The 21653-nt window shown below is 43.3% G+C and overlaps 1 protein-coding gene and 1 long non-coding RNA gene across 2 annotated transcripts in view; one reads left to right on the forward strand and one right to left on the reverse strand.

Moving 5' to 3' along the window:
- The window catches only part of LOC136358081 (uncharacterized), an 829601-nt gene that overhangs the window by 461202 nt on the left and 346746 nt on the right, over window positions 1-21653 (reverse strand). Inside the window, exon 2 of the long non-coding RNA XR_010743003.1 lies at window positions 19678-19760. This is a non-coding gene — a long non-coding RNA (uncharacterized lncRNA). The remainder of the gene's footprint in view (window positions 1-19677; window positions 19761-21653) is intronic.
- Window positions 1-21653, forward strand: part of CRHR2 (corticotropin releasing hormone receptor 2) — a 139530-nt gene that overhangs the window by 107087 nt on the left and 10790 nt on the right. Inside the window, 4 exon segments of the mRNA XM_066313866.1 lie at window positions 708-780; window positions 12040-12125; window positions 14581-14716; window positions 16385-16426. Coding sequence (XP_066169963.1) covers window positions 708-780; window positions 12040-12125; window positions 14581-14716; window positions 16385-16426 — 337 coding nt within the window.

Raw genomic sequence — 21653 nt, forward strand, 5'->3', positions numbered from 1 at the left:
TTGGGTTGTCCCAGACAGTTTGGAAGGGGCTGTTGGAGCAGGAATTTGGTTCTGTCTGTTGGCTTTGGTGGCCATGGAGTCATGAAGGTTGGAAAAGGGCTCTCTCAAATCTTGGAGCCCAGCCACTCTCCCAGCACTGCCAGGTCCTCCACTAACCTGTGTCCCCAAGTGCCACATCTACATGGTTTTTGAGCACTTCAGAGTCCCCAGTGGTCCCCCAGAATAATTCAAAGCCAATGAGATGACTCCTTATCCATTCAGTGTTTTGTTTAGACAGCATTTCATGCAACTTGAGTAATTTGCTTTAATTAACAGCCCTTACTTTGTGGAATGTGTCTCTGGGCACTGCATAGGATAACAGGGTTTTTTTTTTCTCTTACACAGAATATTTCTTTAATCCTTTCTCAGACATCTCCTCCATCCTTCTTATGGCAGGTTCTCATATTTCTCATAAATATTTACACAGGCAGTAGCCAAAACCATAGAGGGAACAAAAATATTTTAATGGGAAGGGAAAGTGGGGCTCAGATCTGTGCCAACAACAGGTGATGTGCAGCAGAAAATTCAATTACTTGCTGATTATTTATATATATTAAACAAGACAATGAGTAAAGGAACACCTCTCTATAAAGTCCTTCATATTGCAGTCTAAAAGAAAAGAATTTACCTTTACAAAGTGTTTTCTTATTTGTTTTTTTTCTTACCAGGTGCTGGTTTGGAAAAGAGCCAGGGAAATATATTGACTACATCTACCAAGGACCAGTGATCCTTGTTCTCCTGGTAAGTGTTTTTGTGGGTGGAAGGCCACTGCCATCTCCCAGTGAGAGGAAACTTGATCTGTCATGTTCCACATCTGCTTTTATGGAAAATAAGACACAAACAAGGCCAAACATCTTCAGGTGTTCTCTGAAGTGGCCACAGTGGATAACACTGCAGGAATTGATGTCATTGGGTTTTTGGCTGTTTCTTTGGGTTTGGGCCATTCTTTCCTCCTCCCTCTGCAGTGCTTTGCCTTTGTACAAGGTTTTGAGAGGTGGGAAGGAAAAACATTCCTAGCCAGGGGGTGCATTACAATATCTGCTCATCCACTTGGGGCTCATGAAAGCTACAGCAATTCTGTCCCACACATTCATTAGAAAAATGTAATAATCAGGGTCAGGAATTGCATCTTGCACAGCCATCTCCGTTTTCTACATCACCATCACTGCTGCTGTGTTTGTTTCTGGATTTTCTGGATTTCCTGTTGTGGAGCTTCCTTCCCAGTGCTGCCCACGTTTACCAGGCTGTTTATCTGTTTACCCAACACTTTGTCTCTTGTGCCAACCAAGAGGAGGCAGAGGGAGAAGGAAGCTCATTCATAACCCATTTTGAGCCTTCAGCTGAAGCACAGTGGTGTTTTCTCAGAAAAAAAAAAAAAAATTGAGAGTGGATAGAAAGTATTAGTTAGCTATTAGTAAGGACAAAGCTGAAAAAAAAATGATTCTGCTCTTCCAGGCAGATGAAACAACAGCAAATTCCCAGGGCTCAGTGGGTTCCCCTCTCTTAGGGAACCAAGGTCACTCCAGCTCTCATGGGGAAGGTGCAAATGCTGCTGAACAGGCACCACTGGCAGATTCCTCCAGGCTAAGAAATCTCGTGTTCTCAACTTGTCAGTGCCCTGTTCATGGGGTTAAGGATAAAAAAAACTTTGTGTGTTGCCCAGCAGCTGATCTGAGTGTGTGTCCTGACAGCAGAAGAGTTTATTTCTGTATAAAAGGTCACCTGAAAAGAGAAAAAAGAAACATAATAGGAGGATATTTTTTATGAAAAAATTCTTTCCTTTATGTTCTAAGGAGAGAAATAGCAATGGGTGGGATATACAAAATAAAACTTGAGTTGCTGAGGGAGCCATCACAAAACCAGAAAGAGCCTCACAGTGAATTGACCTCACTGGTACAGAGATTGCCTCACAAATAAATCCTATTTAGTCAACACAAGGTGGAAGATTTGTGATACTTGGAGCACTTGGGTTTCACATCATTGCCTGGAAATCTGTGACTCGGAATTTTCTATTACCCCTTTAGTCCAGAGGATCTGTAAAATCATTGGGTAGCATCTCTGACAGATACCAGTGAGTCATGAAAATGGCTTTTTTTCCCCCAGAACAGCACTGTAAATATTTAAAGACCCTAAAGAAGCCCAGAAGATGTAAGTATAGTTGGGAGCTGCCACTTTCTATACAGGTCATTATATCTGCCTCGAATTTGGGACAGCCTTGAGACCCCTCCAAACTGGGCTGGTGACTGAAGAGCCCAGACCTGACACTGTGAATTAAACCTTCCTACCCTGGCCTGCCTGCACTTGAGCCCTAATTAAAGCATTAATGAGATAACAGCACTAATGAGTGCTGATAACAGCACTAATAATCACACTAATGGGATAACAGCAGTAATTGCACTGTGGAGTGGAAAGGAGCTGATAGAATTTACAGAAGTTAACACAAGGGCAAGCCCTTCCCTCTCCTTAGGGTTATTCCCCTCAGAAAACACTGCTGGGGGAGGAAAGCATCCCTCTGCAAACAAAATATAAACAGCAAATCTGAAAGCTCTTCATTCCTAAAATCTGTTCTCCTGCTGCTTTTTTTTTTTTTTTTTTTTTTTTTAATTTTATTTTTTAATTTTATTTGAACTGTCAGTTCACTTTTGGAGTGTTTCTAATTAAAACCCACAACCCCACAGTGTCTTAAAGCCACTTGACACGCTCATTTTTTTTTTGATCCTTATGTGGATAAATTCAAAATGTAGATAATAATTGAAGCATCACTTGCTGTTATTGGAGTCACTGACCCTTTCAAGAGTGCTGTGAAAAGTGCTGGATTTAGAGCACTGAGATTTGACATCTGCCATGTGCTCAGGGCTGCACAGCCAGGCATCCCCACCCTCAGATGTGATTATGTCTCTGCCTTAGCACAGATGGGACAAAGTGCTGCCTTCCTCTTCCCTCCAGTGGACAGTGGGCACCACAAGTGGAAAACACAGGGATTTCAAAGACAGGACAACTCTGTGGCCTCTCTCAGTCTCCCCTCACGAGCTGGATTTGAGCTGAGGAGGAATTGAAATGGAGCTGCAGCTGTGTTTGGTGGAAGAAGGGACAGGACAGGGCACAGTCCTGATGGGACATGGGGGAATGGCTTGAAGATGATGGAGAATAGATTTAGATGGGATATTAGGAGGAAATTCTTCCCTGTGAGGGTGGGACCCTGGCACAAGGTGCCCAGAAAAGCTGTGGCTGCCCCTGGAAGTGTCCCAAGGCCAGGATGGACAGAGCTTGGAGCAGCCTGGGACAGTGGAAGGTGTCTTTGCCCATGATAGGGGGTGACACTGGATGGGCTTTAATGTCCCTTCTCTACCAAACCATTCCAGATAATTCTGTGAGACAACTACTCCAGGCCTCTGCTGGAAAAATAAAGAGACACGAATGTTAGAACAGATTAGTGCTATTTCCAAAAGAGGACTAACACTAAAAGCTGAAATTGTAAATACTCCATAAAATTGCAGTTCCTGTGCACCTGGGAACATTCCACTTGGGACATTAAAATTGGCTTCAACCACCTGAGTGTAAACCCAAGGGCTCAGTGTCCAGCTCAGGTGAGCTTTGGTCACCTCTTGGACACATCTTTGTGTATTCCAGAAGCATCATTGGACCAACCAGTGGCAATATGATTAGAATGCTGAATATTCTTAGAGGGATAAAACTTGCTTCTAAAGATGCAATTCTGTTCAAATATTATTTTTAAGGATTTTTTTTTCTGTCAAAAATTATTTCCAATGGTTTTGATTTCTCTTTTTCTTACCTCTGCTGTTGTTGCAGCACAGTAACATGAGGAACAGGTCATGCAGGAGCTCTGAGCCTCCCTGGGAAATAAAGATTGCCCTAAAAAAGGCCTTTGATCGTGGCAGCAGCCCTCAAATCCATCTCTAGATCACATTCATGGGGTGTATCTCGGGTACAAAAACTTTGAATGAGGCAGTGGAGTTGTTTGATTGACTGATTGATGGATGGATTGATTTTTCTAGTTATCTGCAGAAGGAGCATAGAGATTGACTTGGGCTGAAAACAGGGAAACAGTTTCAGAGACAATTTCAGAAAAAAAAAAAGGAAACTAAATATAAATGCTGATCCTGTATATTGGGCAAGAAACCTGTATTTTTATTGACAAAACATCTGAGGGAGAAAATTTAGGTAATCAACTTTTTTTTGTTTGTTTGTTTCACTCCTGAATGGGTTTTGACTTGTACGTATCCCACAAGAGAACTAATAATTGAGCACATTGGATGCTTTGAAATTTAATTTCTGAAGGCGCTAGAAAAACACATTCTATTAGGTATTTTCTCTTCAAATTAGGAATTTTTAATTCTGGTCATTTTTCTCAGAGTCACATAACTGAGTTTTAATGTCACACCCCTCTCTGAATCTAAAGAACGGGTGAAGTATTGGGAAAAAAGTACCAGGGAGGTGAATTTCCTCCTGATTTTATGAAGGAAAATGCATTTCTTGTGTTCAGTTTTAGATGTAAAACTGCCAAGGAATTGGTGAACCACGAAAACACAGCAGGGTCAGAGGACAAACCTCAGAGAAGAGGCACCAGAGGCACTTTTACCTGAGCTGGGTTTTGCTTCAGTAACTTCTGCTGTGAATTGACCTCAGCTATGAACTGCTCTGCAATATTTCTCAGAGCAAATGCTGTATAAATTTGTAATTTTTCAAACAGGCAGATCAATTTTTTTTTCCCAAAAAAAACTTTTCATTGAGCTTTAATTGATTTTTTCCCCCTCTTATGCTTGAGAACTGAACAGTTTTGCAACCTCTGGGGGGTTTTTTGTGACTGGTTGAAAACAATTCACTGCAAGCCATGAGCTGCTGCAGTGAGTGGGTGTATGAGGTGGGAGAGGACCTGGAGTTCACTTCTGCCTCTGCCTTCATCATTTATTTAATTTTGAATAACTTAGATTGCAGCTCAAAGCTCAGCTTCCCCAGCTATAAAGCCACTTCAATGATAATCTATTTTTAAATTATCTATTTAAAAATTATCCTCCCTTGCTTTGAGATTCCTGCATGACAAGTAGAGGAGTTAAGGGTCCTTATTTCAGTGTGGAATTTTGCTCAGGAGAGAAAACCACAGACAGACAAAAGGTCTTCATGATGTGCTGCTCATTAAAGATGCAGCATTTTTGTGGTGGCAAGATCATAGATGGCCCCAGTTATCAAGGTGTGACCACACAAATGGATTTTTACATCACCATCCTCTTGCCTGGTTGATTTTCTTTCTCAGTAATTCCAGGCTTTTTTCTTCTTCCTTTTTTTTTTGGTTTGGTTTGGTTTGGTTTTTTTGTTTGTTGTTGTTATTGTTGTTTTTGGGGTTTTGGGGTTTGTTTGTGGGTTTTTTTTTGTTGTGGTGGTTGTTGGGTTTTTTTGTTTTGTTTCCTTTCTTCTGCTGGGAACTGAGATGACATTTTCAGGGAGCCAGTGAGTGTAATTCCAGCATTTCTTTTGTGAATGAAAACTCCCAGAGCTCATAACTCTCCACGTAAAGCTGAGATTGTTTGTCTCCCCCGTGGTGTTACCTTCACATCAGGTGATTTCCTGTGCCAGGTTATTTCCTGATCACTCAGTCCCTGGGCAGCTCTTGGCAATCAGTCTTGATTTTTGCTGTTCTGAGCAGTTTGATGCCTCTAAAAATCTGTCAGCCTGTCCTTCAATCCATTTTATAGATCACTGGGATTTGTGTGAGACAGATCTGCTGGTGGCCTCTTTCCATTGAGAAATCAGAGTAATATATCTGTAAACATACATATATATATAGATATGTATTCCTGACCTTTTTTCCTTGTATTCTTATGCATAGTGCTCTTCCCTTCAATCCTGCTACAGCCAAATTTCTATGGGAACCTTTGGAGTTTGGAATTTGAATTCCTTTCAGAGGGTTGTCCACTGGATCTTCCTTGTCCTCATATTGACTCTTTCAGAGGACTTCACAAACCAAGTCATTCTTCTCTTCACAATTGTTTCTCTTCTTTACAAAGAATTTGGCCAGAGCAGCTTCAGTTCATGGGAAATGTCAGTATCTCAATGTAGCAACCACTGGCTGATGCTGTGGAAGGCCATGACAGGAAAAAAACCTTCAGTAAATACCTGAGTTAGTTCAGTTTTTCATAACCAAGGCTGTGGAAAGATAGGGTGTTTTCAAAGTTTGTCACATCAGAGAGTGAGGGTGATTAAGCTCATTTAAAAAAATATCAGCTGATTTATTGACAAAAAGGAAGTTTTCATCAGTGAGAGTTATCCTTTTACTAGCCCAGGCTGCTCCAAGCCCTGTCCAGCCTGGCCTTGGGCACGTCCAGGGATCCAGGGGCAGCCACAGCTTCTCTGGCCACCCTGTGCCAGGGCCTCCCACCTTCACAGGGAACAATTTCCTCCTAATATCCAGTCTAAACCAACTCTATTTCAATTCAAAGCACTTCCCCCTTGTCCTGTCACTGTCTTCACTTCTTTTGGTGTGTCATGCTCCATTTCAAATACCACAGTCCACATTGCTGAAGTTCTTCTGATCTTGTAAAGAAATCAAAGTTTTCTCACTCACTATTTTATGTATAGAAGTATCTCACCTGTGTATGTAGCTGTATGCATTTCATTTATGGGGTTATTTTGCTGAAAAGCATTCCCTAATCCTGTGTAAGCATCCTCTTTGCTGATACAGTTGCTTCTCTGAATATTTTCTTAGTTTCTACTGACTCTCTTCACACTTCTGTTCCCACTTCTGCACTGTTCTGTTCAGAGACTGAGATTTTATTATATTATTATTATTATTGATATATTTTTTATTTCCCTTTCTCCTTCCTGTCTGAATGGCTTATGTTTTTTCTCAAACACTGATCAAATTAATTTTCCTATTGATTTTTAAAATTTTCTTTCCTCTAAAGATGAGCAGTTCCTCCACTGCTGCAGGTTTGCAGTTCATGACCTGCTGACATCCCCGAGTTCTTCTTGCAAGACTTTAATCATAATTTCTGCTGCTTTGCTGGCAGGTTGTTCTAGCTGCACAGTGATAATGTGCTGCTTTGATTGCAGTCCATCCAGAATTTATCTCCTATTTTGCCACCACTGCTATGACTGACTTTCTGCTGTTTATGCTCTGTAGTTGTGGAGTCAATAAGTGCCCAGTGAGGTGTCCAATACCACGTCCACTCTACAAATTCTCTGAAATTTCTACTTCTGTTTGTGAAATCTTCATTCTTCTTAATCACATCTTGTTATTCCTGATTGTACATAAAAGTGTTTTCCAGCTCTTTGCCCAAAGGATTCGTTGTAGTGTCTGTGACCTTTGAAAAGGAAACTTCTGTGATAAAAAGCCCTGTCTGAGGATCAGGTCAGACCAGCCGTGGTAGAACAGTTAAAACAAAGCATTAATTAACTGGCAGAGTGCTCATCAGAGGTCACAATGGCAACAATCCAGAGCTCCCACTCAAAGGATTGCTCTGATCCCAATTTGGGTTACTTAACCCTGAGGTGATTTTACAACACTGCATAAAAGCACAAAATCTAAATTGAATAATTTTTACAGTTCCTGGGAGCGAAGAGGAACAAACATTCTAGGAAGCACAGGAGCACAAGCTTTCTGTGAAGCATGAAATACAAAGCCCAGCTGAAAATGAGCAAAATAAAAGCCAGTTGTTCATTAAATTCTCAAAAGAAAGAGCAGAGCTTAATGACCTCCCTTTCAAACTCCTGGGCTTGGGGAAAACTGCAAAGAAGCCCTCAAGAGTCAGCACTGCCTCTTTTGTGCACTTTGGCTATTTCATCTCGATAAGGGAGATAAATTTCCTCTCAAGTGGAGTTTGGTTTTTATGAGAGCAAAAAGTTTTCCCACCAAGATCATTTACTGAAAGTTTCTTTTGGTTCAGAAGAGTTTCTGCATTTGTGTGTTCAGGTTCTGATAGAACAGTGCCAGAACAGATGGCTCAGATACTTTCTGGAGCACTAGCTTGTAACTCCATTTTGGGGGTCTGAATTTTCATCTCAACTTAGAAATGGAAAGACTAAACTTCTGGCAAGAAATGAAAACTTCTTCTTTCCCATCTGTAGTTGGAGAGGGTCTTATTCCAGCAATAACGATATTCTTAGCAGGGCATAAATAAACCAGAAGAAGAAATAAACCACTTTATCCTGTCTTCAAGACTTTGCCTTTGGATTCATTTCATCTACCAGTAAATGTCAAGGTAAAAATCCTTAGTTTTGTTTTCCATTAGGAAGCAGAAAACATGGATAAACAGTAATGAATGGAAATAGAAAACAAGAGAAATAAAAAGGATGCACTGCCTCTCATCATTACCCCTCCGAAGTGACCTTTCCTGAGTCCCCATTTGTGGAACTGATGTGTGGGTTTTGTTAGAGCTGCCGGGCTCTGAGGAATTAATCTGTTGACACAGAGCTCCAATAATAATGAAAAGGCCCTTGACAAATAATTGTGTACTTTGGTCAATACAGCACTTAGGCTCTTTTCTAGGAAAACTCACTTTGCGGTGGAGTGAGATCCTCCTTCCCCTGAAACACTGTGATCTATCTGAGGAACAAACACCAGAGGCTTCATCTTGTCTGCCTGTAAATCAGCCTCACTCTGGCAGCCACTAGAACCGTGTGGATTCTCTCCAGCTGAGCAAACAGCTCCATTTTCATCTGCAAGCCTTCAGCTCATGCAGGCTGTGTGCAGCAGCCTGCTCCCTGCTTGATTCTCAGATTGTGCCCTCTCTCCTGAGCAAACTCCCCCCATCATCCCCACGAGCTGTGGTCTGAGGCCCAGCAAGGACAAACACAATTAAAACTCCATCTGATTATGTACTGAAAATTGATCTTCAGATCAGAGCAGCACTCTCTGAGTGCTGCCAAAAGACCCTACTGAGCCAAGTGTCTTTCTGAAATGGAGTGTTTTTTCTTTTTTTTTGAAGAGCTCATTAAAACTAAACACGCTGAAATGTGCTTCTAGAAGGCAAACCCAAAAATAAGTATTTTGCTGTGACCACAATTTCATCTTTTCCCTTGGATTTTTTACTTGCTAAGATCTGCATTGTAGGAGTGACCAAGTCTTAAAAATCTCTCAGAGAAACCTTCATATAGACAAATGTTGGTACCTCAAAGCATTTTTAAGCTTCCACAGACTGTAATGTCACAGAGCCTCTGTTGATACAGCCCCATTCACTTCACTGAAGCTCACGTGGGATATCCTGGACAACCTGAAAATCACTGGAAGATTTGTGTGGGCAACTGGTTCAACTCCAAGTCCTATTAGTCCAAAACCACTCATTTAAAATATGACAAATGAACCACTGTTGAAAATCTCCATTTCTTTCCAGTGGATACAAATAGATCTTGGGATAACCAACTGCTTAATCTAACAAGAAATGATGCCAGCCCAGCTCAGTTCTTATGCTCCTACTCTTCTTATCCTCACTCTGGGATGGAATTGATTTATAGCCAAGGCCAAATCACTTGGCTTTTCTGTCTTAGGTACTAAATCTAGGAGGGGGAAGAATCAGTTACTCCTTTTCCCAGATAAAATGTGGGATGAAGCCAGCAGCAGGAGCTGTGTGTGTATGGCTGCACTCATGTCCTGTCCTGCTGCAGCAGCAGCTGGGCAGAGAAACCTATGAGAAAGTGAAAAATCAAGCCCTGAAGGAGCTTCATACATTCTAAAGGAGATTCTAAAGCCAGAAGAAGCTGTGAATTATTTTTCTAAGCTCCCTTTATGCACTTAAAAGGCCACAGGATTCTGGTCTTGATGGTCTTCTGTATCCAAGTCATCACCCCTTGGGCATGTGGATGAGACCCATTTTTCCAGTACCTTCCTCCAGCTCAGGATACTCTCCTTCCACCTCTCCCATTCACCAATCTTTAAAAAACCCCACAATTCTCTGGTTTGCAGGTAAAGGCAGACAGGTAAAACAAGACTCAGTGAAAGTCAGTCTGAAGTTCAGACTGAGATTACTCAGGAGGAGGATTTACTTTGAGTGGCCAATGCTGCTGTTACCTTCTCCTAGAAAATGTCATCAGAAATAATGTCCTGGCAGGGTTTTCCCTGACACTGGGCAGTTTGTTCAAAGTCAGCACTGATGAATCTTCCTGGTGCTCCTGGAGAGAGTTGAGGTCTCTCACCAGCTTTTTGTCACATGTGCCAGTGGCACTCACAGACTTGAGGGATGCAGGAGTGCCTCAGGTGCTGCTCTGCTCTGGGCTTGGGCAGCTGATCTGGGAGAATTAAAAACAGACTTCTACAGAATGAGAGTATTTCTGGTGAAATAACCCCCAGAATTTTCAGCTTGCAATTCTTCTGAACTGATGAATCCCACGTCTGCAATTGAATTTCAGAAAAGGCCAGAATCCCTAATTTTCTGATGCAAGCTGTGGCAGTTTGAATTTCCAGTTCAGATGGCAGGATGCTGTCCCATTGAAGTAGGACTCATGAAACTTCCAGTCATGTTCAGTTCATCACAATAATGCCATTGATCAGTCCAACTGATATTTGGAATTTTCTCTGCCATTGATCAGTCCAACCAATATTTAGAATTTGCTCTTACCTAGGAATCCATAATTCAGTCTGGCACTTCTCATTATAATTGCAAAACTGGCACATTTTTGGATTGGTACCTTTTTTTGCATCCTTGGTAGAAGTAACCCAAACGTGGCTCTGAGCTGATAGAGAACCTCAAGATTTAGCAGCAGAATTTCAGAGGGGGAAGTTTTCTTTCTGTGGGTGAAGGTCACCTCCATTCAGCTCCCTCTGAGCAGAGGCTGCCTGAACATTGCTTTTCCTGTTACAGGAGAACAGTGCAGTCACCAGTGTGAGGAGTTTAACATTCAACTCAAACCACAGATATGGTTTTGTCTCTGATAAATAAAGCGTGAACCAGTTGACTTCAAGCTCTTAATATGACAAAACCAATTCAGAGAAGAACAAACACACAAGCTGCGCTGTTCTGTTTACTTCTGGTGCTCCCCGGGGCCCTGCTCTGTAAGGAAATGATTTCCAAAAACGCTGTGTTAACTCCTAGAACAGCCTTTTTGTATCTCACGTAGTGTGTTGACACAATTCCCAGCGCTGCCAGTCTCCTGGTGTCTGCTCAGGTGTTTTATTGCTCCATTTGTTCTGAACCCTGTACCAGGAGGCACAGGGAATGCTCAGATGGATGCCAGGATATGTCAACACTGAAATACACCCCACAAACACTGGGGAAAAAGGAGCATATTTTAAGAACACCTTTCAGGTGTCACCTCTGCTGCTGTGGTTGTCAATATTCAAATGTCAGTCACGGAATTATTGCATTCACGGGCTGAAAAATGCCAGGAGCTCCAGGACCCTGGAATTGTGTGTGAAGTGAATATTTTCTCACGAGCTGTGCTGTGGGACCTCAGCAGTTGTGTAGTTCTGACCCATGGCATGTAAGCTGCCCTGCTTTGTGCTCTAAAAGTAGTTCCAAACCTGCTCCTCAGAGCCAAATCCTTCCACTCATCACAGTCTACAAATCAGTCTTCTCTTCAGTCTCCTTTTCTTTTCAATTTCCTCTTTGCTTCATGCAAGAAACTCGCTAGCAGATGCTACAACAGTAATTAGAGCAAATATCAATTCTCAGTGGTGAGGCTGCAGCACAAATAATAATTACCCAGCTCAGCAGATTGAAAAGGGGAGTGGCAAACTCATCAGCCTCACCTTCAGTTCCTTATTACACCCAGAAAAGGAGAAAAGGGAGTCAAAAGAAGCTTGTTATTGCAATAATGGTGTACTCCATTTTCACTGCTGTTTTGGAAACATTAAGAGCTGTTCCATGTTTGCTGTATAATTTGATATTTCTAGTAAACTTCTGAGTCTGTTGCAATCAATGGTAAAGCCAAAAAGCCTGTTTTCAGTCAGATTGAAACTGTAAAAGGTGCCTTTTAGGGTGTATCACACTCTGTAAGCTATTATTTTACTGACTGGTTGCATTTTTTTCCTCTCTCTCCCTTCTTTTCCAGATAAATTTTGTATTTCTATTTAACATAGTGAGGATTTTAATGACAAAGCTGAGAGCTTCAACCACTTCAGAAACAATCCAGTACAGGTAAGTCAGCTTAAGATTCCTGCTGTTCTGGTGCTGACAAAGCTCTGCTTTGATTGTCTTGTCCTTGTCCCATCTTTGTCTTTCAAGATACGACTTATTGTTGGAGCTCATGCATTTATCTGTTTATCCTCCCACAGTATTTATCTGTGCAGGCTCTCCAGAAAAGCCTGCCTGCATTTTTGCTGTCTATTCATTTCACTTCAGGCCTGCACACATGGAAACCCCTCCTTTCCATGAAATCTAGAGGATTTGATCTCCTGTGAGGACAAGTTTTATCAGTTTCTTTATGCACACAAGTGGATATAGAGCAAGAGCTGGTCTCCAGCACAGGAAGGACCTGGAGCTGCTGGAGCCAGTCTAGAGGAGGCACCAGGATGATCAGAGGGACAGAGGAGCTCTGCTGTGGGGAGAGGATGGGAGAATTGGGATTGTTTAGCCTAGAAAACGTTTTGGGGTGATCTAATTTTGACCTGAAAGGAGCCTTCAAGAAGATGGAGAAAGACCATTTACAAGGGTCTGGAGTGAAAGGACAAGGGGAAATGGCTTCACACTGACGGAGAATAGGTTTGGATGGATATTAGGAAGAAATTCTTCCCTGTGAGGGTGGTGAGACCCTGGCACAGAGAAGCTGTGGCTGCCCCTGGATCCCTGGAAGTGTCCAAGCTCAGGCTGGACAGGGCTTGGAGCCACCTGGGACAGTGGAAGGTGTCCCTGCCCATGGCAGGGGCTGAACTGGATGATCTGTAACCTTCCAACTCAAACCATCCTGGGATTCTGTGATTAATGTGTGCATACAGGGATTTAATTCTCCATTTAAAATGTAGGGGAGGGGAATGAGGGGTGATTGTGCCCCTTCCTTTCAGCTAGTGCCAGAATTAGTATAACCCCTCACTGGCTTGCATCACAGAACTGATCCTCAACTAATCAGTGCCTTCATTTGGGTTTGGCTTCTCAGGTAAATCAGTTCCCAACATAACCCCATGAGCAGTGGGATAGCAGAAAGGAAAAGTCAGGAGGGAAGGTGGGCTGGCCTCTTCAGACACCAGTGTGGGTTTAGATCAGCCTTAACAGTCTGAAAGCAATTCCTCAGACACCAGGAGGTGCTGAGTGCCCTTCTCTTGTCATTTGCAGTATCTTGCAGGGTATTTGGAGGACTTAAGGACTAACAGGTCCTTGCAGTAGGAAATGGCACAGCTTTTGTGGAGTGGGATCAGTCACTCAAACTCATTTCTGGATAAATCTCAGCATCTCAAGCTGAGCTGCATCTTGATGTCCTCAAATCAGGCTGCTCTTGACTTTGGAGGCAGTTTTGCTGCAGTAATGGGCTTTGTTGTTTTGCCTGATTCCTTCCTTTTACTCCTGTCAGGGTTTTGTTGGTGAAGTTAGTGCAGTTCAGATGTTCAGACCCTTCTCTGCACATTTCCTGAGAAATGAAGGGAAAAATAACCCCTTTTTTTTTGCTCAAACCTCATGCCATAAAACTAAAACTGGCCCAAAAAAGCCCTGTTTGAAATCTCAGTACGTTTTTATCCCTTCTGCAGCTTGCAGGGGAGCATTACAGACATTAGAGTGAATCAACCTACAGCAGCTGCCATTGTTCCTGAGCAGATGACAATGATCTTACCCTTGGAGGCTCTCTGAGGGAATTGTCTTTTCCACAGCCTAAATGGAAACCTTTAGAATTCCAGCAAAGCCTGGGGCAAGCCTTGATGCTCTAAAGCAGAGCAGTGCAACCCTTTGCTACGAAGGTTTTCAATCATGTGTCAGCAGGTTGGTTAAGGCTGTCACTTTATCCTGACACTGGCAGTGGTTTTGTGCTCACCTGCCTGTCTTCATCTACCTGTTCTGGCTTTATTCAGAGATTTATGCAGACTTGGCCAAATTTCAGCCTTTATATTTGCACAGTGCCTGGTACAGTGACATGCTGCTCTCAGCTGACACCCCAAGACACAGCACCAGGAATAAGGATTAGCCCCTAATCATTCTGTTAATCACTGATGCTTCCAGGTTCACCACCTGCTTTGTGATTTGTGGTTCCTAAGGACAGCCCTGAGAGCTGAGTTGGGTGGGCAGCTGGTGCAGAAAGTGTTTCCACTGCAGACAAAAATCACACCATGGACACAGAGCTGGTCTCAGCTGAGCTGGGCACTGGTCACACCTCCCTGAGGTGTAAGAAATCACTCACCAACCCTGCAGAGAATCCCAAGGCTTCAGTCCTCAGTGATAGGAGAGAAAAGGAGGGGAAGAGAGTGAAAGAGAGGGATATAAATAAGGTTCCCATTCACGCCCTGGAGTTCAGAGTGTGGGGGGAAAGAGTCAAAGGCTTTCCCAGGACACTTTCCCCGAGTGGACAGGCACTGGTCAGGCAGGGAGGCTGGCACTCATGCTTCTCCTTTCCACTCCCAACACAGTTGTTCTTGTTTGTGTTCACTGGTTTTCTGTTCCCTGCCCACAGGAAGGCAGTCAAGGCCACGCTGGTTCTCCTGCCCCTGCTTGGCATCACCTACATGCTTTTCTTTGTCAACCCTGGCGAGGATGATATTTCCCAGATTGTTTTCATCTATTTCAATTCCTTCCTTCAGTCTTTTCAGGTAAGAGAGCAGCCTTAGTGCTGTATCAGCTGAAAGGATCCTCGGTGCTTTTCAGCCATGGAACTTCAGGCAGTGAAGTCTGTGACAGAAATATTAGTTGCAAATAGCTCAGCTTAGTTCACACATGAGTAATAAAAGTACAAGTGTGCCACGTGGAGTGGAAAACCCTCTCAGGTGTGGACTGGAGGGATTCATCTCCTCTAACTCAGCACTTTGTTCAGCTCCTCACATAAAATCAATAGAGAAAAAATGTTTCATTCCACTCCCTGAGAGAGGATGAGGGATCCCCCCTCTCGAGGTGCCTCTAGACAGAGCACACACTGGGCTGAAACTTGGGCTCAGTGTTGCTAAACCAAAGGGAAACAGCTCCTACCTGTTGGACTTGCTGTTCTATGCAGCTTGTAAAAGTCTCCAGGCAAGTTTATGTGCTGTTCTATTTAGCCAACAGCTAATTTTTAATTAATATTAGAAGTTATGTAATGTGGTGGGTTTTTTTAAGGGATGTCGAATTTATTTTAACTATTTTCCCTGATTCAGAAAAGAAAAAGGATATGGTGAGTATAAGTCTAGAACCAGTTGGTTTAAAAGAAAGTTGAAGCAAACACTCCCATAGGAAGATACCAAAACATTAACCAGCTGCATTCAGAGAAATTCCTAATATTTAACCTTCAAAGATTCCTGTCTCAAGGGATGGATCACTGAACAAACCTGTGGTGGAACTCAGGAATTTAACTAGGAGGAAAGGGACAGTGTTTCAGACACACTTGAGCTGTGTTGCCCAACCTGCTCTGGAGCATTCCCTGAGCCATCAGCCCCATCTCCCCCCTCCCCTGAGTTTACCTGGAGTTCTGACAGGATGGAGATGTGGAATTGCCCCAACTCTGTGAATCTGACAAACCCAAAAGCAACTGAGGACCCTGAAGGAGCTTTAGCCACTCCTTTCTGCCCAGGCGTGTCCTGGAGCTTTACCTCTTGAACCAAGGTGAGAATTTGTTTGACGCTGATGTTTTTTTCCTCCTGTGTGCAGGAACAAGTGCTCTAGAACCCAGAATATCAATAGAAACATACAGTCAAATCTAGGGCTGGGTTACTGTTTTTACTGATTGCATCCCACCAGAAATCACAGCTGAAGATCCAAAATGTCCCTTTTAACCTGTGAAGGAAGGAACCTTGGCCATTAGCTGTGAAATAATTCCACACTTTTCATTCCCTAAAACTGATTGTATTTTTTCTCTGCTGTTGCTCAGTGTCTCCAACAAATGCTGCATTGCTCATTAATTCTGTGAAGATGTGTGTGAGAACGAAAGCACAGGGAGTCTCTCCTTAATGGTGATAATAATTACAGCCCTAAAACCAAAATGGGCAGAGTTCCACTCACAGGAATTCGAATCACAGCAATTCCAATCTTTACAGTCGTTACAGGAGTTTAGTCACAGCAGATTCCACCGAGCTCAGGTGAATTTAAGCACTTTGATGATGCACTTGCCCTCATGAGCCCATCTAAAGCCATTTAACACCCCCTGTGAGTCCCTGGGATGTCCCCCCAGAGCTGCCAGCTCCTCTGAGGGGTCCCAGGGATTTGGATGCTGTAGAGATTGCAGGGACAGTCCCCTCTGGCAAGGTGTTAAAATGTTTACCTAACAACTGACTGCTTTCTCTTCTTCCCAGGGCTTCTTCGTGTCAGTATTTTACTGCTTCTTGAATGGTGAGGTAAGTAATTCACCCTTGGGAGGTGGAATTTGTTTGAGTGCCTGATTACAGAGGCCAGAGATGTTTTACTGGGGGGTCCCATCATTCTCTTGCAGAAGGCTCTTAATGTGCACCTGAATTTTCCCAGTCTTTGTCCTCAAAACTTTATCAATTTCAGACTATTAACTGTGAGATCAGGGCAGAGGGAAAGAAGTTTCGTCAGATTGTAGAATTTCTGTTCTTCATCTGAAGACTTCTTTGAAGATTCTCATTAATTAAAAATATGATTTCTGGGCATAGCTAATTACTTCTGAGCTGGGCTCTTGTTAAGGATCTGCTGCAGGTGACCCATTTCTATAGTGCCATGCTGAGCTGAGTGAGTTTGTCCATGTGGGTCACTATCTCTGAGTGATCAGTGCCTTTTGCATTCAGAAAAGAGGGTTGAAAATAGATTAAATCAGAATTAATATGAGGTACTACTACTCAAGCAAGAAATGCTTCACTAATATCCCTCAGTGTTTGATTTCCACCCCAAAGTGTGAGAGATTTAAATCTTTCTTCTGCTTACATTGTCAGTGTCTCATTGACCTGCATTAAAGTGTGTCCTCCTTGTCCAGCTAAAATTTTAGTCTCTGCAGAAATTAATTCCATATTTCATTATTCCTGCTGTATTGGTATAAACTTTGTGCTGCTTCTTAATTTCATTGTGGGTTTTGAGAAAGAATGGGTATGGCTTCAAAGCAGCAGTATTTTATTTTAAATATTGTATTTTAGTTTTTAAATTCTATTTCTTTTGTTTTATTTTACATTAATAACTTTTTCTCTTCCTCATTAATTCTGAGATGATGTTAACAAGAAGCAGCTCAGTTTTCTCATGTTAAGCACATGCCTGTGCTTATTTATCCTTTTTATATATCCTGGCAGCAAAGTTCTCAATTCTCTTTCCAACTTTCCTTCCATAAATTGTCCATTCCATTTGCCTCTTAAAAAATAGGGAGTTTCAATCTTCCTCTGAAATACAGGTGCCTGTAGAGCTGCATTTACCTCGGGCTGTGTCAGGGGAGGTTTGGGTTGGGGATCAGGAAAGGTTCTTTCCCCAGAGGGTGCTGGGCACTGCCCAGGCTCCCCAGGGAATGGGCACATTCCCAAAGCTGCCAGAGCTCCAGGAGAGTTTGGACACCACTCCCAGGGATGCCCAGGGTGGGATTGTTGGGCTGTCTGTGCAGGAGTTGGACTGGATGATCCTTGTGGGTCCCTTCCAGCTCGGGATATTCTGTGATTCTATTTGTCATATTCATCAGATCTGCACTGTTAAGGCAAAAGGAGAATCTTCCTGTACACAGGAGGTTTTTTAAATGCCTTTTTTCCTTTTTTTTTTTTTTTTTTATTATTATCACTTATGTCCCAGTGACCATCAGGGGCTGGAGCCCAGGCCGTGTGATCTCAGAGCCAGTCAGGACTTTCTGTCACCCCACTTCCATTTTGTGGCGCTCAGACTTGGAGCTGCTGGCTGTTCACAGCAGGTTCTCACTCTTTAGGCTGTTCTGGCGTTCTTTCAGCTCTTTTTAGTGGGAGAAATATCCAAATATCCCCTTCCCTGCAGCAGTCTGAAGCTGCCTGTCCAAAGCCATGAGCCAACTTCCCATCTCCTGTAGCTCTGATGAGTTCAGACATAATCGAGCCTGTCAAAGGAGGATTATTCACCTCATGCACTTGATAACAATCCACTGGGAAATCTGGAATGATCCCAGAACGGATTTTGCAGCTGTATCACACTGCTGTCACTGTGGGAACGGGCATTTCTGAGGGGTCACTCCAAGGTTGAGACACCCAGCTTGGGATGTTGATTCATTTCCCTAAGCTCTGGTGCTGCTGGGGAGGCTGCAGAGGATCTGAGGTATCTGTGTGGCTCTCACCAGCTGACAGATGATCTGGAGAAGATTCACATCTGACTGGGAAGTGGGAAAACCAGGTGGGATTCAATGGGGCTTCTCAAATGGCTCCCTGTCAGTAATTCAATAGTCAATACAACCTTTTTGCTTTTTAAGCTTTTCCTCAGCTCAGTCTACAAGAGGCACCTCCATCTGCTCACCTGAGCAGCTCCAGTCTTTGCTGGCAGTCTGGGCTGCCTCTCCACTGCATGCCCAGACACCTGCTGGCATGTGGGCACCCACAAAAGCTGAATTTGGGAGGGAAATGCTTCCCTGCAGCATTTTTTGACCTCTAATGTCCAACTTCCACTTGACTGACTAAACCGTAGCAGCTCTCTGACTGCTTCTTTGTGGTAAAACATTAGTCCAAACCCCCCAAATGTTACAATATTGTCTATTTCAAAACTGTAAAAAAAACCAACCCTCTAGGCTCATCTTAATGTAGTGTGAGAAGGTGTTTTTTGGAATATCATAAAGCTTTTAAAGGATAAAATTGCCTGTTCTGTGCTGGGCTCAGCTTTGCACAGCAGCAAAGAAAGCAGAAAACTCAGTGAATATTCAGCGCTTTCTGAGTGCATAATCACACTGTCCAGAACACAAATTGCATCTTACAGTACACTAGTTTAAAAGCTGAGCTGCTCCAAGCCAGGCATCCCTACTAGAAGTGGTGATGAAGGCAGTGCCACTCAGTCCCCCTGAGGGACCAGATTTTGCTCAAAAAGGGGAAAAATAACCTGTGAGGAGTAGCCTGAAAGTTTCATAGATATCACTGAAGCCTTGTTATTATCTCCTCAGTGAGCCTGATGTCCCTGTCTCTGTGGTAGATGGGCTGATAAGTTACTATCTCAGAAGGTTTTAAATACTTCAGGTTTTCCAGTTAGAGCAGAGCTGGGTTCTTTAAATGCATGGAATGGAATCTTTATCAGGTTACTCATCCCCCACAGCGCCAGGCTTGCTCCAAACGATGACACAAGCAAAAAGCCTGGAAAATCCATCAATTTCAGCTTTAATAATGCTGTGATCTCAGCTGCATCTCTTCCACCCCATATCTGATACACATCCCGCTGGGTATTTACAAACTGCCAGTAACTGTGTGGAGCAGAGCTCAAAAATTATGGGTTGCCCTCAAAAAAAAAAAACCCCCAAAACATCCTTCATGAGATATTCAATGAGTGCTTCATGTCTAAGAGACTTGTCCCTTGACAATTTACGTGTTTCCTTTTGCTGTGGGACTAAAAGCTGCTATTCAGTGGAAGACAGAGGAAACAGCAGTGTGGGTTCCTCAGGTGTGAAAGAAAGACTGTATGGATGTTCTACTCCCAAAGTAACCACATTAAAAACCCTGATTTGGTTTGTTTTTTTTTTTTTTTTTTTTTTTTTTTTTTTTTTTTTTTTTTTTTTTTTTTTTTTTTTTTTTTTTTATCCTGAGGCTCAGTGTGTGATATCAGTGAGTTTTCTCATCAGGAAGTATTTTTGAGGAAGAAGGAGAATAATAGGAAATAAAGGAGCAGAGGTGATGTTGTTTTCAGCAGCCATTGAGGGACCCATGCAAAATTCCTTCCTTCTCAGGACTGGAATTGGATGTAGCCTTTGCCCAGTTTTGCTGGATTTTAATGTTCTCAGAATAAGGAGAGGCTACAATTAGTCCCAGGCCTTTATGAGGAAAGGAAATTGTGCAATGAATTTACTGCCTGTATTTTAAAGTGCACATAGAGATTTTGCAGAGAGATTTAGTAAATGTTGAGACTATTTCTCAATCTGATGTGAAAATCACTTGGTTGGGTACAGGGGAAGCATTAATAGGAGTTACTGGAATCTGAGCAAATGGCAGAAATAATTACTTAAGGCTGCAGTTTGATAGAGTCACAGGAAATGGAACTGTGTGTCCTGACAAACCTGAATGAACTGAAAATCGAGAGGAAAATTCTGCTGGCTCTGGTAGCTTTATGCTGTGTCCCTCAGTCCAGTTCCCACAATATCTGAGCAGCACAGTCTGTGCTTCAAAACCTCTGTACAACTAAAGCTGGGTTTAAAGATCAAAATCAGCATCTTAAAAACACTCAGGATGTGAGAGGCCGTTCCAAAGAAGAGTTTGCCTACAGAGTGTTGGCTGGTGGGGATGAGACACTGACTGGTTCCTGTATATATATGGGGTATGAAGGTCCCCTGCCCCACTGGGTATTGGGAAGGCTGGGCCATCTCGCAGTGGGAGGAGGCTGAGTATGGCCCGCACGCCCCCTCCCCCTTCCGTTTCCCTGAGGCCTGGATCTGCACTCCTTGGCCAGGTGTCCCCTTTTTCCACAATTCCAGCAGGTGGGTCTCTGGCGCTGCTGGGTCGGGGGTGCTGCCACTGGCTGCTGTGCTGGCTGGGGACAGCTTGCTGCTACATGACCTGTTTGGCCACATTTCAGGCAAGCCATTGCATTTGTTAGGGTATGAACCGCTGCCTGCATGGGTATTAGGTGTTCTTCCTTTACCACATGTTTAATCATGTCAGCTAAGCTGGCTCCTGCAGGCAGAGACCGTAAAATTTCCTTGGTTACAGTATTACACTGTTGCTTTAAACAGTCTGTCACCACCGGTCCCCTTGCAGCTGCAGGCAGGGTGGATGAATCAATTGCAGCCTGTAATCGGTCCACAAAATGTGTAAAACTCTCACTTTCCCCCTGTTTGATCGTTGACCATGGCGTGGACTTGTCCACAACCCGGGAAGCTGCCCTTATTGCCTCCCTAGCTGCCCTGGTTGTTGCTTTCACCTCCTCTGCTGTGAGGTGTGCAGCTTGGTTTTGGGGCGTGGCCACATCGTCATGTTTGCCAAGCAGCCTGGACAGCGTAGAGCCATGAAGAGGCTGTCCCTGCCCTGAGGCTTGAGCTAGGGCAGCTGTGCATGAATTGGACCACTCCTGCTGAAATACAATCAATCCTGCTCCATCAAAAAACATACGGGTTATTTGTGAGATATCAAAAGGCAGCATATCATCATTGCTAAAAAGACCATCGATCAGTGTGGACACCAGGGGTGAATTAATTCCTTTTTCCTGCACCGCTTTCACCACAATCTGCACTTCTTTCGTACTGAGTGGGGTATAAGTTCGTCTCTGGTTCTGCCGATTGCCAGAAACCCGTACCGGGAACGCATGTATTGCAGCCGCAGGTTCCCACTCTGCACAGGCTAATTTTATCTTCCCCCAATCGGTTAATTTGCCCTGAATTTGTTCCCTTACATTGTTAAAAGCTTTGCTCGGTTTCGCTGAAAACTTTATAAAATCTGTTATCTCCGTTTCCGAATCGGACTCGGAGCCCTCTGTAGAGCTCGC

This window comes from Sylvia atricapilla, chromosome 1, assembly GCF_009819655.1.
Source record: "Sylvia atricapilla isolate bSylAtr1 chromosome 1, bSylAtr1.pri, whole genome shotgun sequence".
Lineage (NCBI taxonomy): Eukaryota > Metazoa > Chordata > Aves > Passeriformes > Sylviidae > Sylvia > Sylvia atricapilla.